This window comes from Xenopus laevis, chromosome 2L (assembly GCF_017654675.1).
Source record: "Xenopus laevis strain J_2021 chromosome 2L, Xenopus_laevis_v10.1, whole genome shotgun sequence".
NCBI lineage: Eukaryota > Metazoa > Chordata > Amphibia > Anura > Pipidae > Xenopus > Xenopus laevis.
The window spans coordinates 5,665,182-5,684,001 of record NC_054373.1 but is presented as its reverse complement, the minus strand read 5'-3'; the positions used below and the strand labels follow the sequence as shown (position 1 = coordinate 5,684,001).

Genomic DNA, 18,820 nt, shown 5'->3' with positions numbered 1-18,820 from the left:
TTCCATGTATAATACCCCAGAACACACAGCAGATAAATACAGGGCCAATTCCATGTATAATACCCCAGAACACACAGCAGGATAAATACAGAGCCAATTCCATGTATAATACCCCAAAAACACACAGCAGGATAAATACAGAGCCAATTCCATGTATAATACCCCAAAAACACACAGCAGGATAAATGCAAGGCCAATTCCATGTATAATACCCCAGAACACACAGCAGATAAATACAGGGCCAATTCCATGTATAATACCCCAGAACACACAGCAGGATAAATACAGAGCCAATTCCATGTATAATACCCCAGAACACACAGCAGATAAATACAGTGCCAATTCCATGTATAATACCCCAGAACACACAGCAGGATAAATACAGGGCCAATTCCATGTATAATACCCCAGAACACACAGCAGATAAATACAGTGCCAATTCCATGTATAATACCCCAGAACACACAGCAGGATAAATACAGGGCCAATTCCATGTATAATACTCCAGAACACACAGCAGATAAATACAGTGCCAATTCCATGTATAATACCCCAGAACACACAGCAGGATAAATACAGGGCCAATTCCATGTATAATACTCCAGAACACACAGCAGATAAATACAGGGCCAATTCCATGTATAATACCCCAGAACACACAGCAGATAAATACAGGGCCAATTCCATGTATAATACCCCAGAACACACAGCAGGATAAATACAGAGCCAATTCCATGTATAATACCCCAAAAACACACAGCAGGATAAATACAGAGCCAATTCCATGTATAATACCCCAAAAACACACAGCAGGATAAATGCAAGGCCAATTCCATGTATAATACCCCAGAACACACAGCAGGATAAATACAAGGCCAATTCCATATATAATACTCCAGAACACACAGCAGATAAATACAGTGCCAATTCCATGTATAATACCCCAGAACACACAGCAGGATAAATACAGGGCCAATTCCATGTATAATACCCCAAAAACACACAGCAGGATAAATGCAAGGCCAATTCCATGTATAATACCCCAGAACACACAGCAGATAAATACAGTGCCAATTCCATGTATAATACCCCAGAACACACAGCAGATAAATACAGAGCCAATTCCATGTATAATACCCCAGAACACACAGCAGATAAATACAGGGCCAAGTCCATGTATAATACCCCAGAACACACAGCAGGATAAATACAGTGCCAAATCCATGTATAATACCTCTATCCAGTTTGTTGTAGGAAATGCATAAGGGATAGGTTGGGGGAGGCCTTTCCTTGTCTTCATTAAAATCATTCTATTCCTTCCCCAGTGGAGACTATACTCCACCCTGCATGTCTGTTGTGTAATAAAAGAAAACGTTATATCATCTTTGCAATATTCATTCATTAAAACTTGACTGGTTTTGTGTAAATGTCATTGGCTGGTGCCTTGTCACCCTCGGTAATTTTACCTTTTCCTTTAAGTCATCGCCAGGTTTATGCTGAGCCGGACATTGGATGCTGGGAGTTATTGTACAATGTTTTTTAATTATAAGAAAATATATTTTACCCCTTATCATCAGAGGAGGAAATAAAATGGAAGATTGCTAGAAATGAACCTGATGTTAGTTTCCATGAGCAGCAGAGAGATATAAGAGCCCACTGGCCGGCAGTCAATGACTAAAAGCCACGTTATTTAATTTAGATTAAAATGGGGTGCTGAGTGACCCCCAGGCCTGATTTCTTTTTGCTTTTCCCTTTCCTTTTAATGCTTTCCCTGCAGCCATAGCAGAAAGGCCCAGTGCCGCACAATGAGGGCTCCGAGATGAAAACAAAAAGAAAAGTTGAAAGGAGCCGCATTCATCTGCTGACATAATAAAAGGGTTATTGGCGCTCAGAGGCAACATTATGTCCCGCTGTTTGTGCCGCTATTAAAGGTTCCATTGACAGGAGTCACTTTATGGAGGTGCAGCTCTTCCTCGGCTCTTCGTGGCCATTAGAATTGGCCGGGGCTCTCTCTCCTCATTCCACTCGCTGCTCCCCAGAACTGCCTGGAGCAACATCCACTCCTTCTTGCTCTCTCTCTCTCTCATTGTTAGCAGCAATATGTGATATAGATATATATTAGCTCATCAATGGTTGTATCTAATTAAAAATAAATTCTTAGCTCGCCATCTGTGTGTGTTTAGTTTGTGTATTCTCATTCCATATGGGAACCTCCAGAAGTGTCAGCTTTGACTTCAAAGCCACTAGCTATCAGCAATACGACTGATTTAACCTTGTAAGTACTGTTTGGCAGCAGTAATGCCCTGTACTGGCAGCCAGAAGGTTAAATCAAAGGACATGCTAAAGGCAAACTACTATAAGTCAAAGCCTACTAATAGCAAGTGTTCAATGCTGATGCCGAATATGGTACATAACTGTGCAGACAAAAATCACATTTTATCTGTTATATATTGCTTAATTCCACTATCAAGTGATTCAAAAAATCTGAATAATGGGTTTCTCAATTCTCCTAATTTCTGCCCATGTCTCGGGTTTATAGATAAGGGGGAGTTCATTATTAGGGTAAGGTCACACTGGGCGATTTGGGAAGATTAAGTCGCCTAGCGACTAATTGCCTCGTCTTTGTGGCGACCAATCTCCCCAAATGCCTTACCTCTGTCTTGCGCTGGCTAAAATGAAAAATCGCCTGCGGCATGGCACACGCGTCGATTCGTATTCCGAAGTCGCCCGAAGTTGCAGGAAACTTTGGACGATTTCAGAATACGAAGCAACGCGTGTGCCATGCCGCAGGCGATTTTTCATTTTAGCCGGCGCAAGACAGAGGTAAGGCATTTGGGGAGATTGGTCGATGCAAAGACAAGTCGATTAGTCGCCAGGCGACTAAATCTCCCCAAATCGCCCAATGTGATCTTACCCTAAGGAAAGGGGAGAGGGTGTAATTGGGAAAGATTACTTGATGAACTTCCTACTTCTCCCACAATTATTCTGAGGAACCAAAAAGGTAGGATCACATATGACAGTTACCAGAAATGTTTATGTCTGTGTTTTGGGTTTACAGTTAAGGAGGAGTTCATTATATAGGGAGGGTATTGAATGTGGTGTAATTGGGAAAGTTGCTTCTTCCTCCTCCCACATTCACTCTGGGGAATTAAAAAGATAGGATCACACTTCAAAGTTCCTTAGAATATTTCTGCCTCTCTAAATGGCATTAAAGGGACACAAATTGTTAGTAAAGTCACTAACTGTGCTTCTTATACGGAAAATGTTATGATTTTGATGTCCAAAAAGATATGTGTTGTGAAATACGGTGAGATGACAAAGGGGAGTGTGTGTGGAGATCAATAGGTTCGGGACTGATGAGGATGAAGAACCAGAAATTTGTGCAAAAGGTTGAAAGTAAATTCTGCTTTTCCTATTGGTCGGCAGGTTTAGCGACGGCGCTGCAGGTGATCATGGAAAAAGAGAACATTCAGGTAGCGAGGGGTCAGTCGGCGGCTCTTTTCTGCTCCTTTACCACGAGCGCAGCCCTCACCAACCTCAACATCATCTGGACGGTGACTCCGCTCTCCAACGCCAACCAACCTGAGCAGGTAGGAGGAACCCCTGAACCAAGCTCCCAAGCTCACGTCTGTTACTGCAATCAACTGTAATGCAAAACATCATGGATTATCACATTTAGTGAACCATAATTACTATGCCATTGAATTAAAGGCCATCGTCTTTCGGCCAGATATCGATCAGGGAAGCCCATCGGATAGCCTAACTCACTCGGTCTGTCGGCAGCATTTATTGGCCCGTGTATGGGGGCTTACTCTCACCGATTACTTGTGTTACAGACTCCTCCTCCAGCTTTATAGTTCCACCCACAGCTTGGGTCACAGACTTCCTGCCCCTCCCCTGTACACTGTCATCAGAGTTTTCAAGCCCCACCCACTCCTCAAGTCACAGACTTCCTGCCCCTCCCCTGTACACTGTCATCAGAGTGTTCTAGCCCCACCCACTCCTCAAGTCACAGACTCACTGCCCCTCCCCTATAAGCTGTCATCAGAGTGTTCTAGCCACACCCACTGATTGAGTCACAGACTCACTGCCCCCTCCCTCTATAGGCTGTCATCAGAGTGTTCTAGCCCCACCCACTGATTGAGTTACAGACTCACTGCCCTTCCCCCATAAACTGTCATCAGAGTGTTCTAGTCCCACACACTGCTTAAGTCACAGACTCACTGGTCCCTCCCTCTATAAGCTGCCATCAGAGTGTTATAGTCCCACCCACTGCTTGAGTCAGAGACTCACTGCCCTCCCTCTATAAATTTTCATCAGAGTGTTATAGTCCCACCAACTGCTTAAGTAACAGACTCACTGACTTCCCCCTATAAGCTGTCATCAGAGTGTTATAGTCCCACCCACTGCTTGAGTCACAGACTCACTGTTCCCTCCCTCTATAAGTTGTCATCAGAGTGTTATAATCCCACCCACTGCTTGAGTCACAGACTCACTGCCCTCCCTCTATAAGTTGTCATCAGAGTGTTATAATCCCACCCACTGCTTGAGTCACAGACTCACTGCCCTCCCTCTATAAATTGTCATCAGAGTGTTATAGTCCCACCCACTGCTTGAGTCACAGACTCATTGTCCACTCCCTCTATAAACTGTAATCAGAGTGTTGTAGTCCCACCCACTGCTTGAGTCACAGAATCACTGCCCCTCCCCTATGAACTGTCATCAGAGTGTTGTAGTCCCACCCACTGCTTGAGTTACAGAATCCATGCCCCTCCCCTTGTAAACTTTTTCTAATGCAAACTATCAGTACAACCTCTATGTCTTTTTTTCCAGATTATTATCTATCAGGGAGGACAAGTATTTACTAACGCTGCCCAGTTCCATGGGCGAGTGGGGTTTATGCACACCATGCCAAACACCAATGCCTCCATCTACATCAACAACACCCAGTTGTCTGATACAGGAACCTACCAGTGCATGGTCAATAACCTTCCGGACAGGGCAATCCGGAATATTGGCGTTGTTGGATTTACTGTTTTAGGTGAGTGAAGAAGCACCATGGGGCATTAATATGAGCTTACTAATGTTTTTGGAGCAAACTCACCCGACATGGGGGGGAACATGCAGATGCTCCATAAGTAATCACAACAAAGACCCGGGGGTGTGAGATTCACTTCTAGCCTTTGTAGTCAGTCCATTCATGTCTTTCACAGTGTGGCTTAAGGTCATCTTGTTTGGGAAGTTCTTTTTGATAAGACACTTGGGAAGAATTGTTCAAAGATTAAGAGAAAAATCCCCTTTTCCACTTCTTATCAGCAGTGAAGAATATTTCAATTGCCAACACAAAAATGAAACATCCCTAATTTTATGTCTCAGTACCTGGATTGCAGCTCGGCTGCTTGAGTTGACCACAATGTGGAAGGTTTGCATTTTTTTTTTCAATTTGAGAAGATAGTTTTTAGATAGATTTATCCGTAATTGAGAAAAAAATGTCCTTGTTTCGCTTTTAACACCCTCAAAAATATCAAATTTCCCTAATTTTATGTCTGGCAACCATGCAGCTTGACTTGACCATGTTTGGGAAGTTCTACTTTTTTTTTTAACTTGTAAAGAAAGTTGGGCAGATTTATCTAATATCAACTGCCAATACAAAATCAAATTTCCCTAAATCATCATCATTTTCGAGCATTTCATCCTTAGTGAAACGATGTGGGGAAATAAGTTAAAGATTGCGTGGGTTTTTCTTAGACTTGGATTGCATCAAATATTTCCTTTTGGTTGATGAATGGGGTTTACCTGGTTGAACCAGGAGATTTGGTGGGGGGAAGAGGGAAAGGCCTGGATTACTAAATAAGATCATTAAAATAGGTTTTGACCTTGGCGAAAAAGTCATACAATATTTTAATTAAATTAGATAAAAAAACTTTGCATTTGTTGAGAAGCCGTAAACATTTTGATGGATTTATAACTTGATTTTGATGTCAAAACCACGGCCATTGCTCGGAAGGGACTTGTTGTTGGGGAGGGGCTCAGTAATAAGGATTGGGGAGTCTGGGTGGAGCTGGTAAATTTTCCCTTTCCTGATTGGCCGTAGAGGGGAACATTACTGCAGGTAATGATATGGAAACCTATATGTATGTTCCTCCTTTTGCAGTGCCTCCTTCGGACCCACGTTGCAGCATTCAGGGTTCCCTGGATATCGGCAGTGACATCACATTGGCGTGCAGCTCAGAGGAAGGAATCCCCCGACCCACGTACCTCTGGGAGAAACTTGACAACACCCATGGCCTCCCAGCTTTAGTAGCGCAAGGTAAGTACAAACGTGCTGCTTTTATATCATTTCAACAGTTTCACTCATTTCCTAAAGGATAAGTAAACATCTAAATTAAGTGAATGTAAAATTGACGAGGGGGCTATTCTAAGCACTTTTGTAAATTCATTATTTATTTATTTTCTTTTGATTCCAAGATATTAAGGGATACATGTACTGTTAATATGAATGAATTTTGTCAGAACAGCGCCACCTGCTGGTCAGTTTCCCACCAGTCTGACCAGCAAGTAACTTAATAACATAGTAAGTTAGGTTGAAAAAAGACACACGTCCATCAAGTTCAACCTTTTAACTTTTTTTAACCTGCCTAACTGCCAGTTGATCCAGAGGAAGCCAAAAAAACCCATTTGAAGTCTCTCCAATTTGCCTCAGAGGGAGAAAAAAAATTCTTCCTGACTCCAAAATGGCAATCGGACCAGTCACTGCATCAACTTATACTATGAGCTATCTTCATAGCTCTCACTGTAAAGAAAAGCCCTTCCGAATTTTTAGATGGAACCTCTTTTCTTGCAATGAGAATGGGTGACTTCGTGTCAGCTGGAAAGATCTACTGGTTATTGATGGGCGAATAAATTCTTCAGGCACGAATTCTCTGCGAATCTCCACATTTCGCTGCCGGCTAAATTTGCGAAAACTGCCGCAAAAATTCTCCGTCCAAAATTTGGCAGTGTCAAAAAAAATGTGGATGCGCGTCGGAAAAGTCAATCACGGCAAAATCATTGCACGAAAACACTATTCGGACTCCCTTTGACTTCAACACCGACGCGGCCAGCAAAATTTGCGTGGGCGTCAAAATTTTGCTAATTTTCCGCCGTTTTGTGGGAAATTCACAGATTTTTCAGCGAATCGAAACGGGAGTAATTCAGCTATCACTACTACCCTGTACTGGTAATTAAAGCATTATAGAGATTATTATATTTCTACATAGTCATTATATCACCCCTTAAGCACCTCTTCTCTAGCGTGAACAACCCCACTATTTAAGGAAGTTGTCAGAAGAAAGAAAGAGGCTGATCTGATGTTCTTCTGCTTAGGAAAGATGTGAGAAAGGTTTCTAATTTTATTCCTAAGCAGAAGAACATCAGCCTCTTTCTTTCTCCTGACAACTTCCTTGACTACTTGCTGGTCAGACTGGTGGGAAAATGACCAGCAGGTGGCGCTGTTGTAACACAATTCATTCATATTAACAGCACATGTATCCCTTAATATCTTGGAATTAAAAGAAAATAAATAATGAATGTAAATGACAAAAGTGCTTAGAATAGCCTCCTCATCAATTTTACATTCATTTATTTTAATGGTTTACTTATCCTTTAAAATGAACCTGAGCTGATTATTACAGACCCTTTCATCCCTTGGGCGTGGCCCCTGTTGCTGCTTCATTTCTCTCACTGGGGGGCTTCTTTTTGCATCTTTCTCTGCCGTTGTTGTTGTCAAACAATTGTTTTATTCTCCTCCTGAATTCTTCATTCATATACGCCGAGTGGAGCCTTTGCGTGGAAGCCGCTGACGGAGATGTAACTCGCGGAGCGTAAAATTAACGGCACTGAGCGTATAATAAATCTTACTAATGTTTTACATTGTTATGATTCACGATGAGAGAAATCCCGTTAGAGAAGACAGAGGAATATGAAATATCTCCTTTTGTACTGGGCCCTGTATCATTGGGATTTATATCTGGTTTAGCAAACAGTCAAGGGGGTCACAGAGCGAATCCAGACGATGTGCGTCTCGTAGTCACATGGTGCGGCACCTGAACATGAGCACTAACCTGCTAATAAGTAGCTGACACGTTACATGGTGTATTTATTATTTCTACTACAGCTTATTAGCAGCAATCACTGGAACAATGTATCATTTAATGTTATTACCTGCACAGTGGCTCCTACCAAGGGACTCTCAATGGGCTCAGGTTATTTGATTATAGACATCTCAGCCCTGCACTGTGTTTTTACATAAGTTCCAATATAGAGGGGAATGTTGGGGGGATACACATAATGTGGGGGTACAGAGATCTCAGTGCATTTCCCATAAGTCCCTATATAAAGGGGAATGTTGGGGGGATACACATAATGTAGGGGTACAGAGATCTCAGAGCATTTCCCATAAGTCCCTATATAAAGAGGAATGTTGGGGGGATACACATAATGTGGGGGTACAGAGATCTCAGTACATTTCCCATAAGTCCCTATATAAAGACTTATGTTGGCGGGATACACATAATGTGGGGGTACAGAGATCTCAGTACATTTCCCATAAGTCCCTATATAAAGAGGAATGTTGGGGGGATACACATAATGTGGGGGTACAGAGATCTCAGTACATTTCCCATAAGTCCCTATATAAAGGGGAATGTTGGGGGGATACACATAATGTGGGGGTACAGAGATCTCAGTGCATTTCCCATAAGTCCCTATATAAAGGGGAATGTTGGGGGGATACACATAATGTAGGGGTACAGAGATCTCAGTGCATTTCCCATAAGTCCCTATATAAAGAGGAATGTTGGGGGGATACACATAATGTGGGGGAACAGAGATCTCAGTACATTTCCCATAAGTCCCTATATAAAGACTAATGTTGGCGGGATACACATAATGTGGGGGTACAGAGATCTCAGTACATTTCCCATAAGTCCCTATATAAAGAGGAATGTTGGGGGGATACACATAATGTGGGGGTACAGAGATCTCAGTACATTTCCCATAAGTCCCTATATAAAGGGGAATGTTGGGGGGATGCACATAATGTGGGGGTACAGAGATCTCAGTACATTTCCCATAAGTCCCTATATAAAGAGAAAAGTTGGGGGGATACACATAATGTGGGGGAACAGAGATTTCAGTATATTTCCATTAAGTCCCTATATAAAGAGGAATGTTGGGGGGATACACATGTGGGGGGTACAGAGATCTCAGTACATTTCCCATAAGTCCCTATATAAAGGGGAATGTTGGGGGATACACATAATGTGGGGGGTACAGAGATCTCAGTACATTTCCCATAAGTCCCTATAAAAAGAGGAATGTTGGGGGGATACACATAATGTGGGGGTACAGAGATCTCAGTAGATTTCCCATAAGTCCCTATATAAAGGGGAATGTTGGGGGGATACACATAATGTAGGGGGTACAGAGATCTCAGTAGAGTTCCAATAAGTCCCTATATAAAGGGGAATGTTGGGGGGGATACACCTAATATGGGGGTACAGAGATCTCAGTACATTTCCCATAAGTCCCTATATAGAGGGGAATGTTGGGGAGATACACCTAATGTGGGGGTACAGAGATCTCAGCACAGCCCTGCACAATGCATTTCCAGTAATTCTAAAGCAAATCCCCCATGTCAGATATAAAGTAAGTGCCAAAGTGTCTAATTGAAATGTGAATTAACTCTGCCTCTGCTGCTGCCGCCTCGGTTTTCTTTCTTTCTTGGAAACCCAGAGCAGCCAATAATACAGTCGAGCAATTAATTGATAGGTTTAGTGGCTGCAGCTGCTTTTCCGCATGAAAAATGTTTATTTTCCCTTGTATGACACCTTCAACATGTAATTTAATGAAACAGAAGCCTGGGGGTACTGTCTAATGTCTCAGTCTTGATGGATTTTCCGTGCTTTTATTTGTGGGGAGAATTCATCTCAGCGTCGGAGCGAGAGAGCCTTTCCGTGTTAGAGCTCACAATCTGCCACCTGGGATTTGTATAGGGAATTGCACTCGCTCGTTGTATCATACAATCCCATATTATGTATTCCCAGATCATAAATATCTAATATACTGACACTAATGTGAGCACATGAGATTCAGTGTTGAATTAGAGATACACAATAGTGTCCTTTATTATAAAGGTTACAGACTAAAGGGGAAGAACATGTGCATCTAATCAGACGGGCCTGCACCCAACCCATTACCAGCTTTCCTAACCAACCCCCCAGTTACTTTATCTGCAACTCGCTCCACTAACTGAACTTGGAAATAACTCCATCTCAAGGATAAGTGTCAACCAAGGTGACCAAACTCATGTCCTTACTAAGTGTCTTCTATATGTCTACAACTATCTTCTGCTGTACATTGACATGGTCAAAGAAACGTCCCCATAAATCCACCAATAAACACCAAGCTTTGGAATATGGGCTGGTTTCCTAATAGAAAGGAACTGGTGGTCCCCACCCATCTTCTGCTCGTTGGTCTTTTGTGGTTCTTCTAATTAAAACTGTGTTTTGTCACTCACAGACCAATTTCAAGGGACGGTTTTGCTGAAAAACATAAGCACTGCATCGTCTGGGCGGTACCAGTGTGTGTCATCCAATCTGATGGGGGCAAGCACTTGTCTCATTGACCTGCAGATTGTGGCACGTAAGTTTTGCTCAAGATTCAAGGTGTAACTCTGAATTCCCATTACAGATGTTGAATTATAATCTTAGTTAACATAACTTGGCTTCATAAGAGGGGTTCGTCTTCATTTTCATATCCGCATAGTGTGATTGTTGAAAGTAGACAAAAGAACAGTCTAAATGGTTGAGGATACAATAGCCAGAGCATTTGTTCCTCCATGGACTCTTCGTCCAACACTTCCAATGAGTAAATGAAGATGAAAAGAATAATTGTTTCAGATGTTCCTGAATGATCTAGACATTTAGTCCTCTACTCTATTCACTAGGACTAGGAGATAGAGTCACTTATAACATATGCCCTAAACATTTGCTTGTTTCTAAAGTTTGTTTTGCCAAACTCAACCTGTGGGCCCCAACTTTCCATTTTTATCCACTTACATGGCCATGTCTATATCTGATCATGAAACCATTTGGTATATGGAATGTTCTCTTGTTTCCATAGCTAAGCACCAAAGTGTGAGCCTCATTGCTGGGGCAATAGCTGCAGGAGTACTGGTTCTAATCCTCTGTATAGTCGTCATGGCTGTGGGCTTATTCTACTGGAGGAACAAGCACAAGGAGGAGGAGGAAGAGATACCCAATGAAATTAGGTAACTGCTCATTTACTACATACAGTATTTTTCTTTGCATAGCCTAAATGAGAAACCCAAATATCCCATCTTCCATTTTAGTAACATTTTCGAAATCGGGTGTAAAATTGTACTTGTTGTTGCTCCTTGTGGTTACTACTACCAAACATTTCCTATAAATATATTTGCCAACCGCTATGGTGCACTACAAATTCAGGGAAGTATCACTCATGTATTAAGGGATAATGTACCCCCTACTGTAAATGATAAGGATATTAGAAGTCACTGAGGGGTTGTTCTGTGACCATATAAAGGCACAAGGCTGCAGGTTGAGTTATACAGGGAACTCTGAGTATCACTCATGTATTATAAGGGATAATGTACCCCCTACTGTAAATGATAAGGATATTAGAAGTCACTGAGGGGTTGTTCTGTGACCATATAAAGGCACAAGGCTGCAGGCTGAGTTATACAGGGAACTCTGAGTATCACTCATGTATTATAAGGGATAATGTACCCCCTACTGTAAATGATAAGGATATTAGAAGTCACTGAGGGGTTGTTCTGTGACCATATAAAGACACAAGGCTGCAGGCTGAGTTATACAGGGAACTCTGAGTATCACTCATGTAATATAAGGGTAATGTACCCCTACTGTAAATGATAAGGATATTAGAAGTAGGGATGCACCGAATCCACTATTTTGGATTCAGCCGAACCCCCGAATCCTCCGCAAAGGATTCTGACGAATCCTGAACCGAATCCAAATCCTAATTTGCACATGCAAATTAGGGGTGGGAAGGGGAAAACATTTCCCTTCCACCCCTCATTTGCATATGCAAATTCGGGTTCGGTTCGACCGGGCAGAAGGATTCGGCAGAATCCGAATCCTGCTGAAAAAGGCAGAATTCCGAACCGAATCCTGGATTCGGTGCATCACTAATTAGAAGTCACTGAGGGGTTGTTCTGTGACCATAAAAAGGCACAAGGCTGCAGGCTGAGTTATACAGGGAACTCTGAGTATCACTCATGTATTATAAGGGATAATGTACCCCCTACTGTAAATGATAAGGATATTAGAAGTCACTGAGGGGTTGTTCTGTGACCATATAAAGGCACAAGGCTGCAGGCTGAGTTATACAGGGAACTCTGAGTATCACTCATGTATTATAAGGGATAATTTACCCCCTACTGTAAATGATAAGGATATTAGAAGTCACTGAGGGGTTCTGTGACCATATAAAGGCACAAGGCTGTAGGCTGAGTTATACAGGGAACTCTGAGTATCACTCATGTATTATAAGGGATAATGTACCCCCTACTGTAAATAATAAGGATATTAGAAGTCACTGAGGGGTTGTTCTTTGACCATATAAAGGCACAAGGCTGCAGGCTGAGTTATACAGGGAACTCTGAGTATCACTCATGTATTATAAGGGATAATGTACCCCCTACTGTAAATGATAAGGATATTAGAAGTCACTGAGGGGTTGTTCTGTGACCATATAAAGGCACAAGGCTGCAGGCTGAGTTATACAGGGAACTCTGAGTCTCACTCATGTATTATAAGGGATAATGTACCCCCTACTGTAAATGATAAGGATATTAGAAGTCACTGAGGGGTTGTTCTGTGACCATATAAAGGCACAAGGCTGCAGGCTGAGTTATACAGGGAACTCTGAGTATCACTTATGTATTATAAGGGATAATGTACCCCCTACTGTAAATGATAAGGATATTAGAAGTCACTGAGGGGTTGTTCTGTGACCATAAAAAGGCACAAGGCTGCAGGCTGAGTTATACAGGGAACTGTATTATAAGGGATGTACTTTAAAGAGTATTTATGACCCTACTACATTATTAGGTTATAATTCTCTATTAATTTGATGTTATGAACTATTATAACCATACCAGTATATTAGGAATAAAAAAAAATACATCACAAGAAAGGATTTTATTAAAAAATGTTTATTTGCAGTAGACGTACAAAAGTCGTTATGTTTCTTTTTTTAGAGAGGACGATCTCCCTCCAAAGTGCTCATCAACTACCAAAGTCTATCACCCTGATGCCTCCTTTTCTGAGCAGGACACCCTCACCTCTACCAATACTTACAATGGGAACTACTGGAACAGCACTAAGTCCAATTACTCCACTGGCTCTTACGTTCATTACAACTGCAACGGCTGCCGTCAGTCAACTTCTCGCTCGGTCACTGGCCCAATTCGGTTAGCGTACGCTAATGGTGGACAACCACCCCCTGGTCCCCCAAAGACATTGGTGGTGACAGCAAACACTGCCCCTTCTCCCAAGACTGGATCTAGGAGCAACGGCACAGTAGGCAGAAAAGCCAAGCCGTCCCAAACTAGGTCTTACGCAGTGAGCCAGGCCACACTGGAGAGAATAGGCGGCGTGCCAGTGATGGTTCCAGCACAAAGCAGAGCCGGCTCCTTGGTATAGGAGGGTGTGGAACATTCTCTAGTGATGAAGAGAGCATGGTTAGCATGTGGGATGTTAGAAACCATCCTTGCTCTTCTGTCTTTTCATCCAGATGGTTAGTTATAAGTGCTGGAATGGACCAGTCTTTTGCTCACCAGAGAGATGACAAAAAATCCCTGGGACATGGATTAACCAGGGGAATGTGGACTGTTTTGCAGAGATTAGAATTCATCCTTGCAGTGCCAAGCACAGCCATAAGGGCTTCCAGTGCAGAATAGCTTATGTGCCTCCCTTGCTCCTTCCCAAGTCAACACACACTGACTCATTATTGGCTTTACTTTTGTACCACCTGCCTTGATTAGAAATATACTTGTTTTCTTGGTAGATAATGATGGTGCTATGGAGTCCCCACTGAACACCAGCTAGCATTATCTCAATTGTGTTCCTTTATGACCATAAGGACATGGTCAGCCCCCTTTTTCTCACTCCAGCACTTTAGTAAGATCCATCTAGAGCACCAGTCAGCATTTGTTGGGAAAAACCATAGCCAGGCAGGTTCCTATTTCGGAAGAATTTGTGGACCATGAGCAGAACTGAACTAATTAGAAACAACAACACTATTCAGTGATGTATACGCTTTAGAGAATGTCCAAACCCCCTTGGGAGTCAGAGTTTGGGAGGGGGCTTGAGGCCTTGGAGACCTCTCTCCAGCACCCAACACATTTAATGCTGGTATCCTGTGCATAGATTATGTGCAGTGAAACTCAGCAGTGCACTTCTTTTCCTATAGTCTTTGATTCAACAAGTGGCAATCTGTAACCGTCAGGAATTCTACAATCCAACTATAGACACACCTCTTTATTCGTCAACTTGTGTTCATTTCTATGTCATGGGGCACATTTATCAAATAAGAAAGATACAATTAGTACAAAAATTGTCCAGATGCTGTTTCAAAATTCAGTGGTTAATATTTTTTTTTAGAGGTTTTTGAGGATAATTCTCAATTTTTCTTTGATAAATGTGCCCCTTCTCCCTGTAAGGTTTTGTTACAGTGTTATTTTTAGTTAATTGGTGTCATCCACTTGTCCCAGTTGAGGATGATGGAGCTATAATCCTTGATTTAAATTGCCTTGATGCCCCCTACCCTTCCCATATTGAAATCAAACACTGGAAAACTCCTATTTACAAGCAATGTGGCCTTGGTTCAATTTCCCTAACAAGTTTGGTGATGCAATAAATCATGCATTAAGTAAAAAATATTTTTTCAATGGGAACTTGCTCAAGCTAAAACAAAAGAATATTTTCTATTGGTAAATACTCAGAAGGACTATGCATTTCCTTTTCTAAAAAGCCATACTAACGGGATTGCTGGCAGGTCTGTCTTCATATCTAGCTCCATAGAATTCACGTTTGTGAGGACTGAGATCTTTGGATGAAGACCATCAATGTTCTGCTACAATATTCTTCAAACAGGTGGCATTGAATTTGACGGGCTGTCAACATCCTTTCAGTCATTTTACCAAACATTCTTGAAATAGTTTCCATTAGAAATGGTTTGATGATGCCATAACATTGGTGAAAATCTAAACAAATGTCCTTATTACTGTTTTCATCAGTTCCTTCATATTAGAAGAGCCATTGTCCATACAATGGCTGTCAATCTTAAATAAGATAAAATAAATATCTCCATGTCATCCCTGAACCTGATTTACAGGTAATTACACTTTTCCCCCGAAACCAGAGAAACATTGGGGCTTGGTCAAGCCCACTGTGCCGCCAGTAATGACTCTTCTTTAGATACTGAAGAAGGGAGTCAAACCTGGAAGTTCAGGCTGATGTTCCTCTAAAACAAATAGCCAAGGATGATGGATATTACTTTTTTAATTATGTTACTTTAGTCATACTACTTATTTAAGGCAGACATTTCCAAACTGTGATGGATAAGAGGCTAAACATCCCTTATATTGAAATTTGAAGTTGAATGCTTGTTTTCCATCAAGCTCTAAACTCTGAAGGCTAAAGGGTTCAAACAGTGGATGGGCCCATCCCTTATTTTTGACATTTGAAGGTGAATGCTTGCTGGCATGCATGCTACAAGAACTATAGCAGAACTGGGGTGAAGGTTAAAAATGAAGGTGGTTCTTACCAAGTGGTGGATACCAAAGGGATACTTGAACCTAAAAGCTTTGAAGACCTCTGCCTTAAAGTAAGTATAGGCAAGTCAACAACATCTCATGCAGGTATTATTTATAGCTGTGGTCTTGTGACCTGGATTTGGACTAAAGTATTTTTAACACTCAAAAACAGGCTTTTTTTAGGCAACTTACTACATCTTCCCAACACAATAACATCTTCCTGCCGGTAGATCTGTAGCAGACCTTCTCTCTCGCAAGCCTCAGAGACCTGCGCTGCTTAACTTTTTTGTAACCGTTGTTCCATAAGTCCACTTGAGCACTCAGGGTTATGGATGTCTGTGCTTTTCGACACAGAGCTAGAACATATTAATTAATCACTGAATACTTAGTTCTTACTAACTAGACTCTTAGCAGATCATTTAAGGAGTAAATTTAAGCTAATGGTCCTTATTGCTTTATAGATGGGTCTAAAAAAAGACTACTTTATATATAATTAGACATATAAAAGGACAGATGGACTTGGCTATATTGATGCATTTGGTGCCAGATGCTTCAGTTAATCCCATTCCATCTGTAGGTGGGGCTGTCCCCAGAACATCATGGCGAAAAGCAATGCATTAATAATTGGCAATGAATAAAGTGTATTGAGAGACTGTACCATTCCCCCTTCTTGCATTTTGCCTTCCCCCTAGAAAATATGCATTTTGGTTATGTAGAAGAATGTCTGAATAATACCAGAGGTGCATATTACTGTCTCTTGTAATGACTTGAATACTGAAGCTAATTATTTGCAGCAAGGCTTTTGCCAGCATTCACAATTAAAATATAAAGCCACCCGTGGGGTGGAGCGCTTCCGCGGATATGACTTTGCATGGTAGCATACAATTAAATGAATGGATACATCTATTGTTATGGGGAAAATGGGTTTAGACTTATTTTGTTTACTAATGATTTTTGAGGTCCCACAACTGGATTTGTTGCACTGATCCCTCTTGCAGGACACAGAGACCACCATGTATTGAGCCTAAGATCATTTTTCTGCTCAAGCAGTGGTTATTTACTTGAGATAGACATGACTATAGTTTTGAGGGGCCTCAGGCTAAAAGTAGTTTTAACAGTCTAGGGACCACCCGGCTCATCTTAAAGTAAAATATCCAACAGATTTTGGCTTCTAAAATACCTGAAGGGCTTGGTGATAGGGCAAAACTGATATGTGTTTCTGTTGCTTTCTTGCAACACAAAGTCTAGTCTTACTGTTGCATTTGACCCAAGCCTCAACTCATTCTCATTGCCATTCTGACCTACCATCTCAATTTTGTCCACATTTTTCTTTTAATAATGTTGCCAACTTGCCTTAACTTTTTCACCTAGCCCTTCTTTTGCTGTATTGCTCTGTTATACGTCACCCATTCTACCAACAACGTCTCCTCTGCAGGCCTCCATTGTATCTGTGGCTTGAGGCAGCGACCCCTCATTGTACCCCATAAAGATAGCTCCAACTTGAGAGTTTCAGGGATTTGTTCTGCTCTCAGAGGAACTGAAATATGTGTGATCCTTTAAGATGACTCACCATTCTCCAACAGGTCCCCAAACTGTGTGGCGTGACCCTTCTTCTGTGCTCTCAAGCCGACAGTGAGTTGCCTAGTCTGAAGGTCACACAGAATAAGATTTGATATACATGTCTATTGGCTCTCCTGGATATTTCTAGAACACTGTTGCGGAATATATTTGTTGCCCAGAAATAGATTTAATTGCTATTGTAATTATGGTGACTTTTCTTTTTTTTACCTCCGATCATAAGTTTGGCCATCCAGAACGGTCCTCAGTGGCTCAGCCTGAAGGTCAAATAGGTAAGATTTGGGGTGAGTGGTTATTTGTGCCCTGGGTACCCCTGGAACTATAGCAGAGTGACTGTTACCCCAATGTTTCTATATATCTGTAACCTTGTTATGAGCTAAGGGGGCCCAGTCTGAAGGTCAGTTAGGGGGAGATTTGGGGTGAGTGTTTATTTGTACCCTGGGTACCCCTGGAACTATAGCAGGGTGACTGTTACCCCAATGTTTCTATATATCTGTAACCTTGTTATGAGCTAAGGGGCCCAATCTGAAGGTCAGTTAGGGGGAGATTTGGGGTGAGTGTTTATTTGTGCCCTGGGTACCCCTGGAACTATAGCAGGGTGACACCCCAATGTTTCTATATATCTGTAACCTTGTTATGAGCTAAGGGGGCCCAGTCTGAAGGTCAGTTAGGGGGAGATTTGGGGTGAGTGCTTATTTGTACCCTGGGTACCCCTGGAACTATAGCAGGGTGACTGCTACCCCAATGTTTCTATAGATCTGTAACCTTGTTATGAGCTAAGGGGGCCCAGTCTGAAGGTCAGTTAGGGGGAGATTTGGGGTGAGTATTTATTTGTGCCCTGGGTACCCCTGGAACTATAGCAGGGTGACACCCCAATGTTTCTATATATCTGTAACCTTGTTATGAGCTAAGGGGGCCCAGTCTGAAGGTCAGTTAGGGGGGAGATTTGGGGTGAGTGCTTATTTGTGCCCTGGGTACCCCTGGAACTATAGCAGGGTGACTGTTACCCCAATGTTTCTATATATCTGTAACCTTGTTATGAGCTAAGGGGGCCCAGTCTGAAGGTCAGTTAGGGGGAGATTTGGGGTGAGTATTTATTTGTGCCCTGGGTACCCCTGGAACTATAGCAGGGTGACACCCCAATGTTTCTATATATCTGTAACCTTGTTATGAGCTAAGGGGGCCCAGTCTGAAGGTCAGTTAGGGGGGAGATTTGGGGTGAGTGCTTATTTGTACCCTGGGTACCCCTGGAACTATAGCAGGGTGACACCCCAATGTTTCTATATATCTGTAACCTTGTTATGGGCTAAGGGGCCCCAGTCTGAAGGCCAGTTAGGGGGAGATCTGGGGTGAGTCTTTATTTGCTGAAATGGGTACCCC

At 42.1% G+C, this 18,820-nt stretch overlaps 1 protein-coding gene across 1 annotated transcript in view; it reads left to right on the top strand.

Moving 5' to 3' along the window:
* Positions 1-17,767, top strand: part of LOC108707821 (immunoglobulin superfamily member 11) — a 174,721-nt gene extending 156,954 nt beyond the window's left edge. The window contains exons 2-7 of the mRNA XM_018245827.2: positions 3,427-3,590; positions 4,834-5,041; positions 6,155-6,310; positions 10,561-10,683; positions 11,164-11,311; positions 13,304-17,767. Of these exons, the coding sequence (XP_018101316.2) occupies positions 3,427-3,590; positions 4,834-5,041; positions 6,155-6,310; positions 10,561-10,683; positions 11,164-11,311; positions 13,304-13,748 (1,244 nt within the window). The 3' untranslated portion in view covers positions 13,749-17,767. The remainder of the gene's footprint in view (positions 1-3,426; positions 3,591-4,833; positions 5,042-6,154; positions 6,311-10,560; positions 10,684-11,163; positions 11,312-13,303) is intronic.
* The last annotated feature ends 1,053 nt before the right edge of the window (positions 17,768-18,820 follow it).